The 21399-nt window shown below is 42.9% G+C and overlaps 1 protein-coding gene across 1 annotated transcript in view; it reads left to right on the plus strand.

Annotated features, from left to right (window-relative positions):
- The window catches only part of C9H14orf39 (chromosome 9 C14orf39 homolog), a 1496166-nt gene that overhangs the window by 52369 nt on the left and 1422398 nt on the right, over positions 1 to 21399 (plus strand). The window contains exon 3 of the mRNA XM_078660343.1: positions 3499 to 3558. Within this exon, the coding sequence (XP_078516469.1) occupies positions 3507 to 3558 (52 nt within the window). The 5' untranslated portion in view covers positions 3499 to 3506. The remainder of the gene's footprint in view (positions 1 to 3498; positions 3559 to 21399) is intronic.

Below are 21399 nucleotides of genomic sequence, written 5' to 3' on the forward strand. Positions count from 1 at the left end.
AAATAATTCCCTTTCAGATTTTAGTTCATACATAGTTTCTGCGGTCTTCCGTTGTTGACAGCATTAACTGTAGCTATTAAAGACATTTTTAAGGTGTCAACATATTTATCCCATTTCAAATTGTCTGCAAAATTAAGACCTATATACTTATACATAATTAACCTGCTCCAGGGGAGCATTATTTTGAAACCATACACATTTCTTAGGCAGCTTAGAAAAGGCCAACGTTTTGGTTTTCTCCACTTTTACAATTAATCGGTTAGACTTGCAGTATTCATTAATGACTTAGATTGTATGTTGCCGCCTGAGTGGAGTATAATCCATTGAGACCAGGTCCCTCATACATAAAACACAGAATATGATATTATCCACTGTTTGGGGGAAAAAGTTTGTCTCTGATAACATATTTGGTAAGTGAGAAATAAAAAGACTGAAGATAGGAGGTGCAAAAGTCTGCCTCTGCTGTAGACAATTTAATACAGAGATTTTTTAGATGGGGTATCGTATCCGCTCGGATCTACATAGGCCTAGTTTTGGGAATTAAATTGTTCAATCATATACAGGAGATCTTGAGCCTAGGCTTATTGAGGGTCTGTAGGTTGCTCCACAATGTGGCATGGTCTACTAAGTCAAATATAGCCTGAAAATAGAGAAATATGGAGCAATGTGCTATGAAACCTCACATATAACTATAATATGTTTCTCTGAAACCTTTTAGTTTAAATAGGTTCATGTAGTAAAAATCTCGTTACATAATTTCTTTTAAGACTATGTGTTTTATCACCTTCATTTTGTTTTGCACAATTATAGTGTTGTAATTTATAAAAATGGATTGTGATTTGCATGGAACTGTTCTTCCTATATTCAATGTACAAAAAAGAGGGGAAATCCAGTACTTATGGGATACGTGTCTAAATGTATCTGAGATGGTGAGTGAAAGGCACCCAGGTAAATTGCTGGTCACCTCACAATTTCTCAGATCTTTGGTTTGTATGGTTGTAAGTATTTACCTGTTGAACCAATGTATATGTGTATATAAATACTTACCTAAATATATTTATATATAGGATCCTCACCCACAGGTACCACCAGGCTTGCATCATCATCCGACCCTCACCCAAATACTGAATGTGAATGGATGGAGTCAACGTAGTATGTAAGCGGTGTTCTTTGGATGGTAGAAGTGAGTGAAGGCAGTGGGTGTAGGTGAATTAAAATAGCCTCTGAATCTTAATTTCCAAATTTTAATAATATGGGAATTTGGGCTAGGTTTAAAGAATAGTGTGCCCTTAGGATATAATGTTCCCAGGCATCAATTAGATAGACAATTTTCAGCTGTTGTGTTGCCTTAAAGGGTCATTTGGCTTTCTTCAGGACCTCTTTTTACCCTGCGCAATATTGATATAATAGGTATTTGACTTTTGATGTGCCATTAAATTGTAATACACATGTACAATATCACACAGGCCATACTCCATGGATCTTTTCCTTGTATGGTCATAGATGTCTAGTTTTTTAAAAAAACAACATAGGGAATTTCAGGGGAGGACCGTCCCTGTAGTCAAACATTCGTCAATGGTACGTGTCCGCTGAGTGTCCCTCTAGACCTCTGGGGTTGGAGATCATATAATAAAGTGGTAGAATCAAGATACTCTTGCAGTTGAGCAGTGGCAATTGGGCCTATTATTTATATAAGGAATGGAGTGGTAGATGGAAGATGAACCTTTGCTGTGCATTTGTTCATTAAACCTGCTTTTTTCAGAAAAGGAAATACAGTGGCACCTTTTAGCATAGAGGCATATACTCCTCTTTGAAGGAAAATGTTTACAAGGCATGACCTGTCATAATTTAAATACACTATTTTTCTTAGCCACAAATGTTGGGAGAATATTTGACTTATTTCCTAATTATTTTAGTTTAGCTATTGTTCTTATAATGTCCTCAGGGAATACAACATCAAAACATGTAAGTAAAGGTCTGCCTTTTGAGGGAAAATAAACTCCTCTCAGCTGGCCCAGTAAATAGAGGATCAGCTTCTGTGTCTTCAGTTAAATCACTATTTATTGCATTAGTTATTAGGGCTGTGCTAGTTAGTTCTTTATAGATTTTCAGGTTTGTGAGTAGAGCTGTACTAATGAGATTTTGATCACTTTTTGTGATAAGGATACCTTTGTTATATGCACAAAGGTGGATCTTTTAAGTACATTTTCAGCTTTAGATTTATAGTTTGGCAGACTGGATACAAGTACATGGCAGGTGCCCTGCCGGTGGTAGTACAAGCTCATTATAATCTATGACACTTCGATGGATATCATGTCCGCCAAATTCTAATGGCATTAGTTTTAGTCCTCTCTAAGCCCTAATTATTTTGTTTCATAAGTAAATGTTATTTAGAGGACAAAGAATTAGATGGCGTACTATGATAATATATTCTCCCCGCCTACTCCAGAGCTAAATCAAATTTTATTTTTTTTACACTTGTGATGGGATTAGTCTAACTTAACTAATGGAGTTGCCCGAACATAAAGCTGAATCCCTGTGTTAACACCTCAATATTTCTGTATTTTTCTAAATTGTATTGTGGGTTAGAAGTAATGATATTTGGCAAATGCAGGTCAGTGTTGAAGGTAATTACAAGATATGTCTAATTAATGGAGTAATGGGTTGATTTTTAAACTGTAAATTAGTCTAAAACTAGATCTAGGTCAAGTCTTGTATTATCACCAAAGATGGAAATATTTCCTCTGAGACGTAAGTGTATGCAAATGTTCTGAAATTCCGATAAAACAGTATTGGGGGGGGAATAATTGCAATTATACAACCGAATTACATTTAACATGTAATTGTGAAATGCTCAAAAGCAGAACATGGGGCAAAATAATTCTTCACTAGAGAAGGAGAGGAATGTAACATTTTTACACTACCAGCTTTATTGTGCTTATTTTTTAAGATAACTTCGTAAAAGGTGGATGCAACTCCTTTAAAATCATTTGCAGGTTATCTGGAAACCATGCCTCAGTAAATGCCGCCTCATCAGTTCTTTCAGTTAACAGAGTCCTAAATTTCCCAGCGTCGAACTGCCTCAAAAAGCACCCTTAGATTGTGCCTTTTGATGGCGCGCCCTCTGATGGATGACCTGGATATTCTGCCTAAGACTCCCTCCTGTGGAAACCGGGAAGGCACAGTCCGATCCAATCACTGCCCCGTTCATACAGTAGGTGAAGCTTGACTTTAATAAGGCACCACTGATAGATCTTCTGCTGCAACTGTTGTGGTCAGAACCCACCTGCAGAACATGGCGGGTGGCCATATAGCCCTAGGCATAGAGTAGATACACTGTACAGTTAACAAAGTGCAAGTTTTTCCTGAATAATCTTGACTGACTTTAGTTTTAGCAAAAATGCTCACGTGTTAATTATGAAATAGCGCAACCTTGCTCTACCTTTTGGTTGGATAAAGCCTTCTCCTGATTGTCATTGTTTTCTTCCTTTGTTTTAGCAAAAATAATGAATGACACCAGCTTGCTGAGTAATTTGGACAAACTTCTACTAGAGCTTGGTAGGCTATCAATTAAACATTTATATTTGTCTGTATGTGTATGTACATCTATTTTATTCAAATGCCTGCCCTACAACTAGTACTAAGACCAAACGGTCAACAATATGGCATGTTATCTTCAATTATCTACCATAAACACTTTACAGATTTAATCCAAACCACCACAAAATGATTTCAAGTTGGATCACACTCTATGTTCCCAAGTTTAGATTCGGTCTCTACAATAGCTTTGCTATGTTCTTGCACAAAGTTTCATGTGATTGGCCAGTCTCTGTGAAGTTAGGCAAATAAAGTTCCAAGCTGTCAAGTACAGTTTTTTGGATACCTTTATGCAAATCAGTCAAACAGGTCCAAGATAATTACTTATCTAAAGAAGGGTTACCTTTGAACTAATCAGCCCAAACATTTTTAGTCGCTATTATTACCTCTTTGGTAAATATTTGTCTGTTTCTTGTGTACAAACACTTTAACCCTGTTTTACCGATCCATGAGCAGGTTGGCTCTACTCAGTTTTAGAACTGTCTTGAGGCTTTTGTAGGTTAGAAATGATGTACATTTTTCACAATGTGGGCCAGAATTATTCTTGATGATCCAAAATATAGGACCAGGAAGCATCATGGCAATGCTGACAACAAAGGATGGCAACTACAGGGAATACTGCCCAAGAAATTAACTGGAAAAGGAGAGCCACAAAGAATCAGCTTCCACAATCCCTCCCATGATGGTAATTTAATTTAATTTAATTGTGGGTTTATATAGCGCTAGAATCAACTCCCGGAGGAGTATCTCCGCGCTTCGACCGCTGGGGAACCCGTCCTGGCTCACCCTGAGAGATGGTCCCTAATGGGTATCTCTAGGGTGCGACCAAGCATCCCCGGCGGTCTGGGGGGCCGTTGTGAAGATGAGGCAAGCTAATGCCCAGAGTTGCCGAGTGTGGTCCCTGACTGGAGTAGACACCGAGGCGAGAATTATCGAGCCCGCTGACCCTGGTCCACGACCCTGCCGCGTCGGGAATCGAACCCTGGTCCCGGGCCGTCCTCTGCTTATGGGTCTGCCGCCTCTAACCAGTGAGCCACACCACTCCACGTATCTGAACACCAAGACCTGCCAGTCACAACAGAAGTCGGAGGTGGAAATGTAACTGACTTGAACATCTGAAATAGATTTCAGTAGCTTGAGAGCTGTGCATCCTTCAATGACATCCAAAAAATTGCCAAAAGCTGCCAAATCGAGTCTTTAACAAATTGCTATCTTATGAGTCATCCTAATGATGATGAGAAATATTCAACCAAGTGATAGATTGGAAAAAGCAATTGACCACGTAATTGAGTGCTTTGATAGTCCATGGGCTTATTTTCTTCCTAGTGGGATACTTTTGAAGCTGAACCGGCTCAGGTAAAGGCTTTTGACGTCTGGGGAAGCATCAATGTTGAAGGACATGAAAGGGACAGCACAAATGTATCGATTCACTCACGTTCCTGAATACTCTTGAGGAGAAGTAGATGAAGGTGTCATAATTAGTTATTTCCAACCCCAAAACTCTCCCTTTTATTTCTATAGGGGTGAATAACAGAATGCTCAATAAAAGCCCCTACTTCAACGAAGCAAAGGAAACTAAAGTAAGGACACATCTGCAGAAATTAACCACAGAGATTATGGGACACTTTAGTTTCATTATATTAATTGTCTGGGTGGATCTTTAGCAAATAAACCATGATGCCACTAACTGCTTTTTGTCTTCTCACTTTTGAAAGTGCCACAGTTCTGTAAATCATTTTTGGAGATGAAGTAAGGTTATTGGAGGTAGTTGAATTCCCCTTCTTGTTCATGTTTGGAAATGCAAATGACTTGAGATAGTAATCATATTGTGTATCTGTTTGATGTAATGTTTGTTAATGTCAAAGTATTCCCATGAAACCACATTTAGAAAGATATGCTTTTTCCAATCTATCACTTGGTTGAATATTTCTCATCATCATTAGGATGACTCATAAGATAGCAATTTGTTAAAGACTCGATTTGGCAGCTTTTGGCAATTTTTTGGATGTCATTGAAGGATGCACAGCTCTCAAGCTACTGAAATCTATTTCAGATGTTCAAGTCAGTTACATTTCCACCTCCGACTTCTGTTGTGACTGGCAGGTCTTGGTGTTCAGATACTGGCAATTGCATCTCTTCTTTCTATCTTTCCCTGATCTGAAATTATACTATGTTAAATCTCTTACTGGTGACTTCCCTTAGTTAGCATTGTTTAGAATTGACAGTGTGTACATGAAGTGATAAACAAAAATGTTATCATTGTAGTTGTGTTTCTTTAAAATCAGTTTTTTTGATGAATTTCTTTTTGCAACAAAAGAACAATGCTTTGCCTTCAGATTGTCCTTGGTTTCTTCCCTCTTGGAATGTGGAACTGGTCTCTAGAGCATGCTCCCCTGTTAGACAAGTTGGGAAGTTAGTAGTAGCAATATGTTTATTCGGAGAATGAAACCCCCATGAAACACACATTACATACAATAAATACATCTCTTCATCATTATAATACAAGTTACAAACTGTTAAACAACTCTGAGGCTTGTTGGCCTAAAGTTGGTGGGACTATTCTTGTCCCCCTTATTATTATTCCGTATAATTCATGCATTTTGCCATGAGTCAGGTAACTCAGCTCCTTTGTCAAAACCATTGGATAATTCATTCAACAGCCACCCCCCCCACATCACGGGCTCTGAGCGATAGAGAACTCCTGGGATTCTATCTAAGCCTGGGGCCTTACCAGCCTTCAGGGTGTGAGTAGCCGCTAGAGTCTCCTCCATAGAGAAGGAGATGGGGAAACACCCTGGGTCTTACATAGATCATAAAATATTGCATACATATGTGAGATTGGATACCGAAGTCTTCATCAGTGACCACTTTATGGGTTCTATGTGCAAATATGTGCCAAAAAGCCTATCTATCCTTTATTTTCGCAGCCATAACTAAGTCATGCCAGTTTGCTTCTTCCCAGCTTCTCTTGGCTAAATTCTGGGTAAGTTTGTCTTCTTTCCTGCCAACACTTACTATTTCTCTGGTCCCGCTTTTAATTGCAGTCATCAATTTTGATTTTGCCAGTCTGCCTGTTTTATCTAACCAAATTGCTTCTCTCAGTTTGTAACGTTGAGTCCTCCAGTGTAGTACCTGCTTGCGGGGCAAGCACATCCACTATTAGGGAATAGATATTGGCTAGTATATCCTGGGTAGTTATGATGGTAGGCTACTATTTTGTGTAATAACTTTGTTTTGAAGTAAGTTACACAACACAGGTACATCATAGCGGAGAATTGGTGCCATACTATGATGGGGAGGGAGAAAAGGGAATAGGGAGAAGGGGAGAGCAAAAAAGGAGGGAGCACTATAAAAGGGACACATGACACATGTAAATTTGAAGGGGATAGTCAGACAGTCTGGCAACGGGCGCGAAGTGACCACCCCAGGCAGCAGCAAGCGTTAATCCTGTGGGCCATTGTTCCAAGTAGAGAGGAGGGGGGATAATAGTCCAAATGATCAGTTGCATGGGTGGGAAGAAAGAGAGGGGAATGTCGCCATTCAAGTTGAGAGGTGAGATCCGGGTCTTTGCATTCTCAGTTTAGTCTGTAAGGGGGAGTGTGCGTAGCGTTGGAGTTGTGGCGACCTGCAGGGTTGGACGGGGGTGGCCCTCCTACAGTGAGAGGAGAGAGTAATCCCTGGTGGGGGCTGAGCAAGAAGTCGCGGGGATTAGGACAATGGTTGCTCATGTAGAAAGGGGGGTATCCACATACTCACTTGACTGGGTGGGGTGTAGGGAGGTAGGGGTGAGGGTCGGGTAGGGGCAGGGACAAGGGCGGGAAAGTATAGGGGGAGGAAGCGGATAATGATCTAGATAGGGAGCGGGCAGAAAGGGAACAGAGGGAGTAAGAGAAAAATAAAGGAGAATGGGGTGGGATGTAGGAGGGGGTATGGGGCAGGACAGGTGGGGGAAGGGGTTGTGGTTCATGGTGGGACACAGCAGTACGTGGGTTTCGTGTCAGGAGCATCTGAGTGCAGGTCCACTGAAGGAATAGTTAGTATCTGCCCATACTGCTCTCTATTAGGTCAGCCACAGTCTTCCGGATGAATAACTGGAGGAGGGGGGAGGACAGCAGTGGCATCTTCCACCTCAAGGGGTATCCCGCTGGAAGGGTACCCATGTCTGTGTAAACACCTCCGTTTGGTCCTGCATACCGTAATTATCACGCCTATGTGAGGCTGTCTGTATGATCCCCACTGTCCAGTCCTCCTGCGAGGGTGGCATGGGTGGCCTCCACTGGCAAAGGATACACATTTTAGCTGTGGCCAGTGCAGTTTGAAGAATGTGGTGTTGTGGGCGGGAGAGATCTAGAAAGTCTTGTGCCATGAAGGAGAATAGCAGGGGTAGTGAGGGGAAGTTGGAGTGGCATGGATGCTCCTAAAGTGTCTTCGACATAAGACCAGAAGGGCCGGACCAGAGGGCATTTGCAAGGATTGAGTAAGTTCGCAGTGGAGGTCAGAGCACCTCCAACAATTCGTATTCGGGAGTAGACCGGACCAGTTCAGTTTTGTCGGGGTCTAGTGCCATTTGTGAAGCAGTTTGAAGAGGCAGAATTTCAGCCAAGATTCCTGGGTGCCCCTGTCCAGGGCCTCCAAAATGTCAGCCCATTTATCGTCTTCAAAGCTAATCTACAGGCAGACTTGCCATTTGCTGCGAAGACTGCGTGTGAGGGGAAGGGAGAAACAATGGCTCCAAAGCATGCCATAGAGGTCCAACATTATGCCCTTCTGTCGGCCACACGTGGCCAGGTGGTCCACTACTGGTGAGGATGGTAAGGTCCAGTGGTGAGGGGTGAGACAGAGCTTCGGGCAGTGCTCTAGATGCAAAGGCCTGTCGGGGGTGGAGGCTAAACTCCTCAGACGGTCGAAGGGTTTCAGATCACTGTCGTGCAGTATCTGGCCTACGGTATGTATGCCTGCCTCCATCCAGCTTGCCCAACGGAGAGCCTGGCGATCAATGCAAACACTATCATTAAACTGGAGCCTTGTCGTGCAATCGGAAGTCCACCCCACTAGGCGATGAGCTAGTTACCAGGCCGTTTGTGGGGCCTGTAGCATAAGGTGTGGGGTCGTGAGCAGGGGGTGTACACCCCATTAAGGAGGTAAGACCATCGCCGTTGAGCAAATATTCTGTGTAGGCCCATTGTGGTGGGTCCGAGGTACCTGAGAGCATATAAGCCAGTTGATAGAGGTGAAGGGCAAGAGCATAGTACTCCACAGATGGGAGGCCCAGGCCTCCATAAGAGAGACTTGCCATGAGCCTTGATGCAACTAGGTGAAGACACATGGAGATCCATACGAAGGACCGAATCTGGGAGTCAATTGAGCATAAAATGTATAGAGGCATCACAATAGGCAGCATGCCTAGTGTGTAGGTAAAGCGCGGCAATGTGACCATCTTCACCGTCTGCACCCTGCCCCACATTAAAAATCACAGGAGGGACCATTTTTGGAAGTCAAGCTTCAATTGAGTTACCAAGGGGTTCAAATAGTCCATGAGATCCCATCCAGACCCCTGTTGACCAGTTGGGTGGGCTTGCAGCTGAAAGGGTAACCATGAATATCCACCTTCGAGGTGCCGGACAAGAGCGGGAGGGCGTTGCTCTTTTCCCAGTTTACTTTATATCCGGATAGAACTGCAAAGTCATCAATGACTTCCAGCCACGGCCCATGCAGGTAATACTGGTGGGGCCTGGTGAGGGGGATTTCGACAGACGATGACGAGGGAAAATTTAATATTTATTTAATTTTCGATCATCATCGTCTGTCAAAATGCCCCCCTAACTCGCCCCACCGCTCTTACGTGCGTGGGCCTTGGCTGATGACTACCAGTAATGCCAGCAATGAGCGTTGGAGATCTGTGAGGGTGAGCAAAACCTCTCTAGCCTAGAGGTAGACTTTGGAGAGGCCGCTCACAATGGGTACACCTGCTATATGCGGAAGGTGGCGAATGAAAGAGGCCAATGGTTCCATGGCCAGGAGGAATAGGAGGAGGGAGAGTGGGCAGCCCTGCCGGGTGCCCCTCCAGATCTGGAAGGGGCCAAAGAGGAATCCCCCACAGTTGACCCAGGGCTGTCGGACAGTCATACAGCAACCACACCCCTTAGCAAAGAATTGGTCTCCTGGGTCAAACCTTTTCATGGTGCCAAAAAGGTATCCCCACCCGATACGGTCTAATGCCTTTTTGGCGTCTAAGGAGAGGGCCACTACATCGGCACGGAAGGTCTTTAGCAGACCAGAGGGTGTGAGCCGGAGTGTGGAGGTGGTTCCTGTAAGATCGTCCCGACAGAAAGCCGACATGCGTGTGGTGAATTAGGGAAGGAATAATCTTAACCACATGCGCGGCGCGGACAGTATGCTCGATAGGATTTTAATATCACTATTCAAGAGGGAGCTGGGTCTGTAGCTACTGCACAATAAAGAGTCCCTCTGGGGTTTGGGTAACATTGCAATCACTGCCTTCTTGGAGCGGGGTCCCAGAGAACTTGTTCGCTTCGCTTCCTGGAAGTCGGCGTGTAAAGATTCGATCACCTCCTCCACCGACCACCAGTAGAATTCCACTGGGAAGCCATCCTCCCCCCGGAACAGTTTAGAGATGGCTATAGCTATCTCCTCATTGCTGATCGCCCCCTTAAGAGCTCCCTGCCTTTGTCCGATAGGCACTGGAGGTCAACCCTCTCCAGGAAAGTGGCCACCTGTTCAGCTCTGGCCGGTGCCTCTGGGGTAACAGTGTTTTAAAAGAATGATGCAAACTCGTTGACGATGGTGAGAACCTCCTGTTAAGCGAGTGTACTGCAGGATTGACCATAGCAGCCTCTGGTTATCTCAGTTGGGCCGCTACAAGGTGACTCGCCTTCTCCCCTGCTCATAGTGTCTCCCTTTCAGGCATTCGAGGGCGTATGCAGCTTTGGAGGTAAAGAGGCCATTAAGGGCCATGCAGGCTTGTTCTGAGTGGCGGCGGTTGGGCACAGTGGGGTGGGCGGAGTAGAGGAAGGTAAGGGAGGCTACCTCATCTTCCAGGCCAAGCCAATGTTAAGGGATAGTAGGACCGGAGAGTGGCCGGATAAGGCAGCTTCCAATATGCAGGAGTCACCGACCATTGCCGCCGTTGTGTGGGAGATAAGGACGTAATCCAGTCTGGAATGTGTGCCGGGGACAATAAAGTATATTTCTTGTCTGTCGGGTGGCAGAGTCCCCAGTGGTCCATTATGCCATGATCCGAGGCTATGTCTCAAGCATAGTCCTGTCTGCCTCATTCTCTTTATCCAGGGGGCCAGTCCTGTGATAGTAGGCTACTTAACATGTCTTCTATTATTGGAATCAAATATGGATGCCTCATGTGTGGGACTAGCTATAGGACAATTAGAGGAGTAGAGGAATATTCTTAAGTATAGGGATAGAGAATTGTGATCACTGTCATGTCTATTTACTACTGGTATGTCCCTCATTTATGATCATCGCCTTAGATCAAGTGATATATAGAGCATGTACTGTAGCAGACTCAAGGGTCTGCTTAATGATGTGGTTGTAGATATTAAGTAATTTCACCTCGATTGACCCATTAGATGATAAAATGCGCAATGCCACTACCTCTGGAGATCTTATATCCTAAGATTGAATTTTGAAATTTAATATTAGTTTTCATCCAAATTGCTAGACCACCAGAAGGGTGGTCAGCAGCTGAGTGTCTTGCTGCTAAGGTGTACTTTATGAAGTACTAAGCTAAGTATCTGCACTACGACCCATATTTCCTGGAAGACACAGATGTGTTAATTGACTATAAAATCTCAGCACTCTGGATCACACAATTTAGACCTTAAACCTGTCACATTTCAAAAAATACAACCGAGTCTGTTCAAATGTACTCATGGCTTGACTAATAGGAGTAATGACACTACCTGCTCTCTCCCTGTCAGTCAAGATACTCTGTGTACCAATTACCTGACTATGTTTCTGTTGTCTTTCCACTCTCCTGCATTTCCCAGGGGTTACAGAAGCATGTGCCCCACCCTCAGATGCTACAACCACCCTCTCAAATTGCTGCTGCTCTCTACATGGTCAGTCTATATCATGTTATCAGCCAATGGAATTTGGGCAGTGACCCCCTTGCTCTGGGCCTCGGGGTTGGCTTGCCTTTCATCCAACCTAATGGGTATACGCCAACCCCCAGAAGGATTAAGCTTGAATTGAATCCCTGAGCCAATTGGGGGTGTAGTGCATTGGCCCAGGTTCAGCAATGCCAGCATTTGTAAAGCGCACAGCTACCTCAAACAGAGGTGTCCCGGCGTTGGGGGCCGTCGGGAAGATTAAGCAAGCTATTGCCCAGAGTCACATGGTGCTGGGCTAACCTGCTGCCGGAGCCGGGGATCGAACCGTAAACCCTGTGGTCCGGAGTCAGGCATCCTGGCCGCTGCGCCACACCTCCTTCACCAGATCATGTTTGATCAATACAAGAGTATGTAATCAAAACGCTCACTGGGCGTGACGTTTGACAGCTAAAATATCTGATATTATCACCAAATAACATTGTGGCTAATGTCTTCTTCAGCGTACCACTTTATTTGTTAACAACATGTTGTCCTACCTAGCTCCTTGGGATAATCTAAGTACGTTAGCCATGCATAACTCATTGATATTACCTCTGGTGAGGTAAATAATTGGACTCATTATTATTAAAGGCTCTATCCCTTAACCAGTTCTCTCGCCTACACTGCCAGTAGAGGGGAGGTGTTGATGGGTGACTAGTTTGAAAGCTTTTGTTTGGGGGCTACAGGGAATATAACAATCATCCCTTTTTCCATGCCCCCTATGTTCCCTTACTGCTGAAGGAGCCTGACAATGGACATTCCCTGTATAGTGTGTGCATCCCTTTGGGAGGTCTGTGAGCTTCCTTGGCAACACCTTAACACACTCTCTATCATTCATGGTTCCCTTTGGATGCATACTTTAATCTTATTTGAAAGTGTTTTGATTATGACACACAGTTGTCCAATTTCCTCCCTCAGTTGATTGTTTGTTTCCACTGTCACTGTGTGTACAACCAATAAGTCATTCATAGAGGTCCCTAACCAGATGCTAACTGGTGAAATTGTTAATTAGCCTTGAAAACTCTCACTGTTCTCACCACTTACAAGTGGTTCATATCTATTTGACAAGTGAGACATGCGGAAATACTTTATTGTTGATTAATAAAAATCATTACAAACAGGAAGTAAAAATTAAAAAAAAAAATTGTGAAAAGACACAACAAAACATTGTAAAGTGTAAAATATTATTAGGGATACATTATATTTCCATTCAACAATCACACCATGGTTTAGCAACATTTTTTAGGTTTTTCTCCAAGTACTAATTTAGAGGGCCATTGCTAGAGTGCCATACTATGTAAACATTACAAGGATGCTAACCTTACCCGGTTGATGTTCCATTTCTAATATTAGAAATCAGATGTTTCACACAGGTCACAAAAGACAACGCTACAATATTTATAAAAGGAATAATTGCATTTTCTATCAAATATTTTAAGCATTACCTACAGTACCCTATATTTTAAAATTCAGATATAGGAAATGTCATAATTAAAAAAAACATAGACAATGTGCCAGTGCAAATCCTTTTTAAATGAAGCCTGTCTCAAAACCTTCTAAGAATTGCTTGCACTGCACCTTATTTGGATCAAAGTGATAAAATACCATAATTAACCTTAGATACAGTGCCACGGTGCAGACTCTTTCAAAAAAGTCTTTCTTACGTCAATCAACATTCTATATAGTTGTCAGATTATGGAGGTATAATTGACAATTATATCTTTCGGACAGCATTGTTGGACAGGCCACTTATTGGTTATCACAAGCCAATTATTGGTTATCACAAGCCCCTATCATCAGGTGGCACACTCTAAAGTTAACTTTGTTTCTACAATAAGAATAAACATTGCAAACTGTGTGGTTAAATGAGCCAATTTCCAGGAGAGGCAAGTGGTAATTGCTTGTCGGCATGTCCACACTGCGTGTTCTTTAAGGATGGATTTCAATAAGGCTTTCCTCTCTTGTAGCAGTTGTGGACAAATGGATAAAATATGCAGTAGTGATTCTTTATGAAAACCGCACAACCTACAACTGTTTGAGGGCCAAGTTTGTACCCATGGGGGTGTTCCCTCTTTTGTGTGGTATCTACCAACTCGTAGCAGCAGGAAGTTATCTCTTATAAGGGGTTTTAAATGAGATTTAAGATAGAATTGTGGCTCCAATTTAGTGAAAGAATTGATAACCAACCATGCATCGCTTTTTTTAGCAAGCGCATCCTTATCCAATAGAATCGTTAGGAAATTGGCTGATTGGTTTAGTGTTTTTCTGAACACAACTTTATTTCTTACTACATCTTCAAAAGGCTGAAACTTAAAATTATATAAGCTCTCCGATAAATAAAACCTAAGCGTGCTCATATCCCATTATTTCCTGCCAGCAGAAATTAGCAAGTGTGCCTGGGTCATATCTATTTGAGCACATATAGCTGTATTGATACAGCTGTAGGTTTTGGCTAAATCCTTCTCTTTGCGCTCTTCTAACTTTACAGCCATATCATAAGTAATGGTTCAGAGTGCATAGATGGGCAAGCACGTATGCACTGCTCAGTGTTAGAAGGTAAGGACTCAGTTTCCTTATTAGTATTTGTGTACTAGTTTGGTGCCTGATTTGTTCTCCCTCCTAAAATGTACACCAACTTTGGTCATGATCCTGACCGTTCGGAGCGCTACCTGTTTATTAGATTCATTTCAACCTCCTCAATTAAATTATCAATCTCATTAGTCATACAATTCTCAACTGCGTGTTGAACATGCTTTTTAATATTCATAGCCGAAATTATGGCTCCCTCGAGCTTTCCATTAGCCCATTGCAAAATCTTGCGACGGTTAAACTTAAGGTCACTGTCTTCCAAATCTGGCCGTCCACACATTCACAGTCTTAGTAGCTCTGTTGTAGGAGCTTCTTGACTAAATGTGCAACCAATTTACGATTGTTTACCTCTCATCAATCCATATGTACATTATTTGAATATCAAAGTCACATATCATATTATGTCAAAACACCAATTGGAAGGAGTCGACCCCAAAATAACTGCATTCGACCCCCAGGATGCAAGTAACAAATGTATAGGCTAATCCAGTGACTGATTGCAAAATGCAAGAAGGGCTACAATCAACGTCGCACAAAAAGCTGGTGTCTCCAGTTGTGAGGTTCAAAATAAAAATGGTCCCTGCTGCTTAACTTAAAAGTTGACATAAAAAGCAGTTCCCAAACTGATCCTCAAACTTGCTGTTACCCTGCAATGGTCCAAGAGCTCCTACTCATCACATGCAGTGTTTTAAAATAACACCTTGCAGCAGAGCATAGAGGGATGGCCCTGGCCTGCCTCTTACTGGCTCAAACGTACCCACCCTAGGCACGAGCGCGGCTCACACCATGGAGTAAATGAAGGCACTATATAGCGCTGTGAAAGAAATGGTACCGTCCATCTCTGCCACCTTCTTGCTGCAAAGATTTCTGAGGCTAGAAGCCCTCTTCCCTCAGATTACTGCTGCGTGACTCCCCCACCACAGGATAGATGAAGGCGCTCTACAGGCCTGTGGAGGAAATGAGCCCGCCCCCCTCTGCCTCCTTCCTGCTACAAAGCCTTCTGGGGCTGTAAGTCCTCTTCCACAGATTTTTGCTGCATATTCTAATCTTTTCTCCATACTCTAATACAACGTACTCGTCAGAAATTTAGAAAGACCAATAAATTAAATGTTTTTATAGCCTCATTTTGGTCTCTCACTTCTTGTTCTCAGACCACGATCTGCTATTAAACAACAATTTTATGACTCTTGAAGATCTTACAGACCTTCCAGATTTTTGTGGGGCAGCAATGTGGTCAGCTTCTTCACCCATCTTTAACACTGTTGATTTCTGATCCTGGTTTATGGGGAAACAAATTAGTGAATGCACATACTGGCGTCTCTAGAGATATTTCCAGTCTGTGTTCTACTGGAAAAGACTGTATCAGAAAACAGTGACTAGGATTGGGATTTGTAGCATTTGGAAAAGTGTTATTGGGTCCTTCCAAACCCTGGGAGACACCCCCATTTTGAATAGGGTTGATTGAACTAAAATACTATTCCTACTCTTTTATGGACTGTTCATGTTACAGAGTAAATAATGGTGACCATAAGCCCTATTAGAGGATTCTAAAGGGCAATATAGTATGACCTGAACAGGCTTCAGGCATAGAGAAACACTACAAGTCATTTGTTATGGTCTCTGAAATAAGTCTTTATTCATTTTGAAGCTTAAACATATACGCGCACACACCTATATGTTCACTGAAAACAAAACACAGTTAAACACGGAGTTATGGTTCTGGCTCAAATGCATACATTCATGAAATTCACTGGTTATACTTTTCCAATGTACAACGAATGCCATTGCTCGTGCTATCCTCGGCTAAAAAAAACACCAATTTGCCAACTGTACAGTAACAGTAAAGTGCTATCAAGAAAACAGGATTGGTGGTGGGAGGTATGAAGTGTGCTACGTGCATTGGTAACTATAACTGGCAGATTTGAGTGGTTTTCAATGTTTGAGCAAAACCATAACTGTGGTTTTCCATTTTAATTTTGAATTTATTCATATGATGTGCATTATTTGCTATATCTGATATGCATACATTTTGACCCAGTGTAGCAAGAATTAGTCTCAGGGCTTGGACTTCTGCTATGTCCTGCTCCCCACCACTGTGGGAGGCCAACACAGCAGAAGCATTGCTCCCTCCAACTTGGCTTTTGTCCTGGCCATGCCTGGTGCCATTAACCCATTGCAAGCTTCTCTCACTCATGCTACCATTTAGGAGGTTCACCATTTTGAATCCATACTTGCAATAAGCAGTGAATGGCTCGGAAAAGCTTATACTGGCTTCGCCGAGACTGAGCAAGAAGCTTGCCTTGAAGCAGTACCTTCTTCTAAAATGCTCCAATTGACCTTGGCCTCCATTTTAGATGTCAGGAATCAACAATGTATTTACTCCAGGGGGTGGCATTTGAGGGCTTCACTTGCTATGGTGTGGATGTCAGGGTGTGCCCATCCTGCACCCTTATATGGCCTATAATTTTTTTATTTAGTACGTAGTGATCATCCCCCGTCCTGAAATGGCCACCACAAAATACATGTTGTTGGTTACATCCAGTTAGATCACTCGGTCTGTGGTACCACATTAGGTACCCCTAATCTAAAAGGGACATTGGGAGAAAAGACCCCCACACCCCCCTGCCCAAATAGAGTCCTTTGTTTTTTTACATTTATGGTCCCTTGGTGGACCTGCCGATCTCAAACAGTTCTGATATACAAAAGTATTAACCCAATAACGTTTGCTCCTCAACTTTTTTAAATGTCTATTACACCAAACCAATAAAAGCACGCTCTCTGAATAAAGTTCTACTTTCATGCCATGCTTGGTGTATATCTATTTAACGGTTTGCACTGTAGGCGTGAGAACATTTTCCTTTGGAGCTAAATTGGGAAAACTTAATTTTGGGCAATTTCGTCCACATGATCAAAAGTTATCAGCAAATCGAAAATACATTTTCACTGGAAAATGCAGAGGAACCATGACTAAATATGGGTGACTAGCACTATTTAATACATAGTACGTAGGCAGATGTGTAGAAGGTAATAGGCTATTTATTACCATTGTTGAGTATGAGGAGGCCCAAAGTCTCACTAAAGGCCAAGACTCACATTAAGCAAAGCCTAGAATGAGTCATGATGTCTCTTCCCTACTTCAAAATGATAGTATCATATTGCAGTCTGCACCTCTCCTTATATGGTTTATGCCATGTCATGTTTTCTTGTTTGTTTGTTTTAAAAGATAATTAACCAAAACCAGAGTGGAACTGGGTAAATGTGTGCATTACTCTAGCAACACATTGGAGAGGCATTGTGGCTATTAGGACTGTTGCCTCCATATGCAAAGTAATTTTAAAATGCATTCTGTGAGGCTCTAAACAATGTTTTGTTATCACAGTTTAGCTGTTGTGTGGTAATGAACTGGAATTTGCTTTCGCACAATGGTAATAAAGGTGTCTATGGGCATTACTCTAAATAAGATGTTATTGAGACACATTTATTTTCACAGCTTTGACATCTGTACATGATTCAAGATGATTGCCATTAGTCGCAAACTACTACTAAAAAGTGTGTAAAGCTTTATACATTAGGGGGCCGATTAAGATGCGGCTGTAAAAGGCTCCGACACTCGGTCAGAGCCTTTTCAGCTTCATCGTAATTGGCCTCCTGTATTCCTTTGCGACTGCCTCATTATGATGGAGGCAGTCATGAACGAATCCGACTTGTCAATCCGGCTGGTATCCGATGGGCTCGGAGAGTCCGTACCCCAGTCGGAATGCTGTCACTAATCTCAAAGGCGGGGTTTTACCTCCCTTGAGATTACAATGACGGTTTCTGACATGGTTTCCATGTTGGTCTGTCTGACATGGAACCCATGCCGTAAAGCTTCTTTTGGGGCCCCCCAGCAGGGCCGTCTTTGGTGCACACCCTCCGTTGGAGGCCGAGGAAGCACCTGTGGTGCCTCCCTGTTGATCCCTGCACCTCGTGGTAAGCACCTTGAGGTGCCTGCCACGGGGTGCATGGATAAACTGCACTTCCCATTTTACAATGGGAGCATGCATTCCAGCTGGTTTACGGCCAGAATGCATGCTCCTATTGTAAAATGTAGGAATGCAACTGAACAATGTTCAGTTGCATCCTAATTGGCCGGTCGGGACCACCGACTGGGTATCAGTCAGTCCCATGACCGATGCTATGTCAGGTGTAAGTGTTTCCGCCTGACATCATAATCCGCCCCTAGGTGTAAAGGTGTAATAAAAATATACACTTGTTTCATTAGCAGTTTTCTAATTCCCTTTGCTGCATATCATCCTTATACAAAGAATTCTCCCAGAATTATTTCATTTTATGAAAACGTGTACTCATAAACAACATTCCTCTAGTTCACGTACCTTGCTACAGAAGCTGGCTTTTGCCCAGAAAAACAACACATCTGTTCTACTGGTGAACTTGCTCTGGGTTTATGCCAAAACTGCTCTGTGCTCTCTCTCATCACATACTGCGTCTCTCCTCATACGATGGGCTAGGCACTTATGTAGAGAGAAAGGATTCAGTGGCTCAGGATGCAATCAGAAGACAGCGACCACAATCTGTTAATATCCCTTCAGTCTAAACACCCTCAAAGTATTTTGCTCATGCTTAAAGCACTGATTCTGATCATGTGCTCAGAAAACTGCGCCCCCTCAATGACCTGAGGCTGCAATCAAAGAATTGTGACAGCAAGAAGATGAAATAAGGCATCTTGAGGGGCTATAGTTTTTATGATCAGAGCCAGCTTCCAAAAGTCATGGCAAGCAAATGTTTTTATAGATAGCTTGATGAGCAGTGAGTGATCTAGTTACTGTAGCACTGTTAGAGCGTCTATCTGCCCGGAAAAAAGCCAGAATGATCTGCTTATGGCATCCTTTGTCGATGAGTACTGCCTTGACCTTGGGAGCAGGATGAAATTTGCTAAAGGATAGCTAGTAGAAGTGCAGGTTTTCTAGTAGTGTAGCCTTCCTGAGGCAGCAGGCTCCTTCTATTTTGATAATAAGTTATCATCTTTGAAGAAAAAGAAAAGTAGCACCAAACCAGCAATGGTGACCCTAGGAGGCAGTCCTGTAAAGCTGGTGGTGGCTACTGATCTAAAGACAGTGAAGGCACTCCCATTAATGTTTTGAAATGTGTTCGTCAGAAAACAAGCAACTGCTTTGAAGGTTCTTATAAAGTCTTTCAAATACTTTGCGCCAAATCGTGTATTGAGATTCATGAAAAATAACTCACCCTTACTAGTTTTGACATTTTCACTGATGTTTTAGAACAGAGAGATAAAATAAACATTCGGCATTCAAGGTTAAAACAACATCTCTTTTTATTAAAAACGTTAACAACCGTCCTGACCTATCTTATCATTAAATAAAGGAGACTGATTTATCTTGGGTTGATTGCTAAAGGTGCAGTCTTTTGTGGCCCCGGATGGCTTCAACAGCACACATAAACCATTTTAATGGCAATGGACAGCATACCAGTGGTGATGCCACAACAGGATTCATAGAACTGTTGGAATGGAAATGGACCCTGCGCGGCTCGTTACAATGTGTACTTCTGCCCTCAGTTCTGTGATAGCAAGTCTGAATATTTTTTTATTTTTCAGTCTCAGTGCCCTACAATAGTCATGCATGCAATAATCATGCATGCACACTCAAGCTGTAGGAAACAGATTGAGACCCAGAGTTGGGCAATGTTGCTCAGAAGGGCACACTGAGCGCTCCCGCTCATTTTTGTGGAATGCCTAAAGTCATTTCAACAGGCTGAGTAGAATTTGTGGCAGCAAAGGACTCTAGTCAAATGAGAAGTACTTTTCCCTGTTACCTTGAGTGGGAGAGTATGGGCAGTCACTGTCCCCTTCTTGCTGCATTCTTCCCCAGAAGTGTAGATTAGCCATGTGAGAAAGGCCCTGCTCCTTTTGCACCAGTGTCCCACAGTCTGCTGACAAGAACATGTAGCTTCCGACTCCATGTGAGAAGAACAAAGGCTTGCCTGTTTCAAAAAAATGCTACAACGCCGCTTCTACCTACAGCAGAGCGTCCTGAGGATCCCTAGAGAAACCCAAGAAATACTCAGACAGGATTCAGTAGATAACGTCTGACAAAGGGGAGTTAACATAAAATACAAACTAGACAGAGAGAAAGCAGGTGGGAAAACGTGTATTAAGATAGAAAAAGAACTAATAGATTCTCAAGAGGAGGAGGTGTTGAAGAGAAACTTGGATGCTGACACGAGAGCCAAGTAAGAAGGAAGATACCGTCCTCTCTGGAATAGGACCAGGAATGAGGGAAAAGGATAACAACAGGAGACCTACGAGGGAGATGCTGGTGGAAGTCCCCAGAGCTGGAAAGGATCTAGGAACCTAATGGGAGAGAAGCGGGCAAGCTGATCAGAGGGTTGGTGGTATCTGCCCTCTCACTAATAAAGATATCAAGAACTACCACTGCCCTAGGACAGACCTTGGCAATACCAAATGCATGAGCTATCTGTGGCACTGTAAGGTGAAGGGAAGGGAATTATAAACAATTATGAGTTTCGGACACTAACAGGAACATACAAAGTTTATTTTGGTAATTTTTATCGATGTTAAGGAAGTTTTTGAATTTTGCCAAAGATTAGGACTTCAGTTTTAGCTGTGTTGAGTTGGACAAAGTTATTTTTCATCCAAGCACCGATGTTGCTGATGCAGTTAGCGAGTTTGCTTTGGCGTTGCTTGTTGATAAGGGAGAGGATGAGGTGAGTCTGGTTAGCCTAGGATACTATGTTGAAGCAGTGGGCTCTGACAATGTCACCAAGAGGCTTCATGTAGATGTTGAAGAGCATTAGGCTGAGCATCAATCCTTGAGGGACTCTGCAGATGAGTTTCTTGGGGTCTGAGATGTAGGGGAGAAGTATAACTTATTGAGTTCTGTCTGTGAGGAAGAAGGATATCCACTTGAGGGCCGGTCCGCAGACACCCAAGTGCTGAAGCTTTCTGTTGAGTAACTTGTGGGAAACTGTATAGAAAGCTGCAGAGTGGACAAGGAGGATGAGTGAGGCCTTTTTCTCCTCGGTTGAGGATACTTCTGATGTCATCATT

Source organism: Lissotriton helveticus, chromosome 9 (genome assembly GCF_964261635.1).
Source record: "Lissotriton helveticus chromosome 9, aLisHel1.1, whole genome shotgun sequence".
Classification (NCBI taxonomy): domain Eukaryota; kingdom Metazoa; phylum Chordata; class Amphibia; order Caudata; family Salamandridae; genus Lissotriton; species Lissotriton helveticus.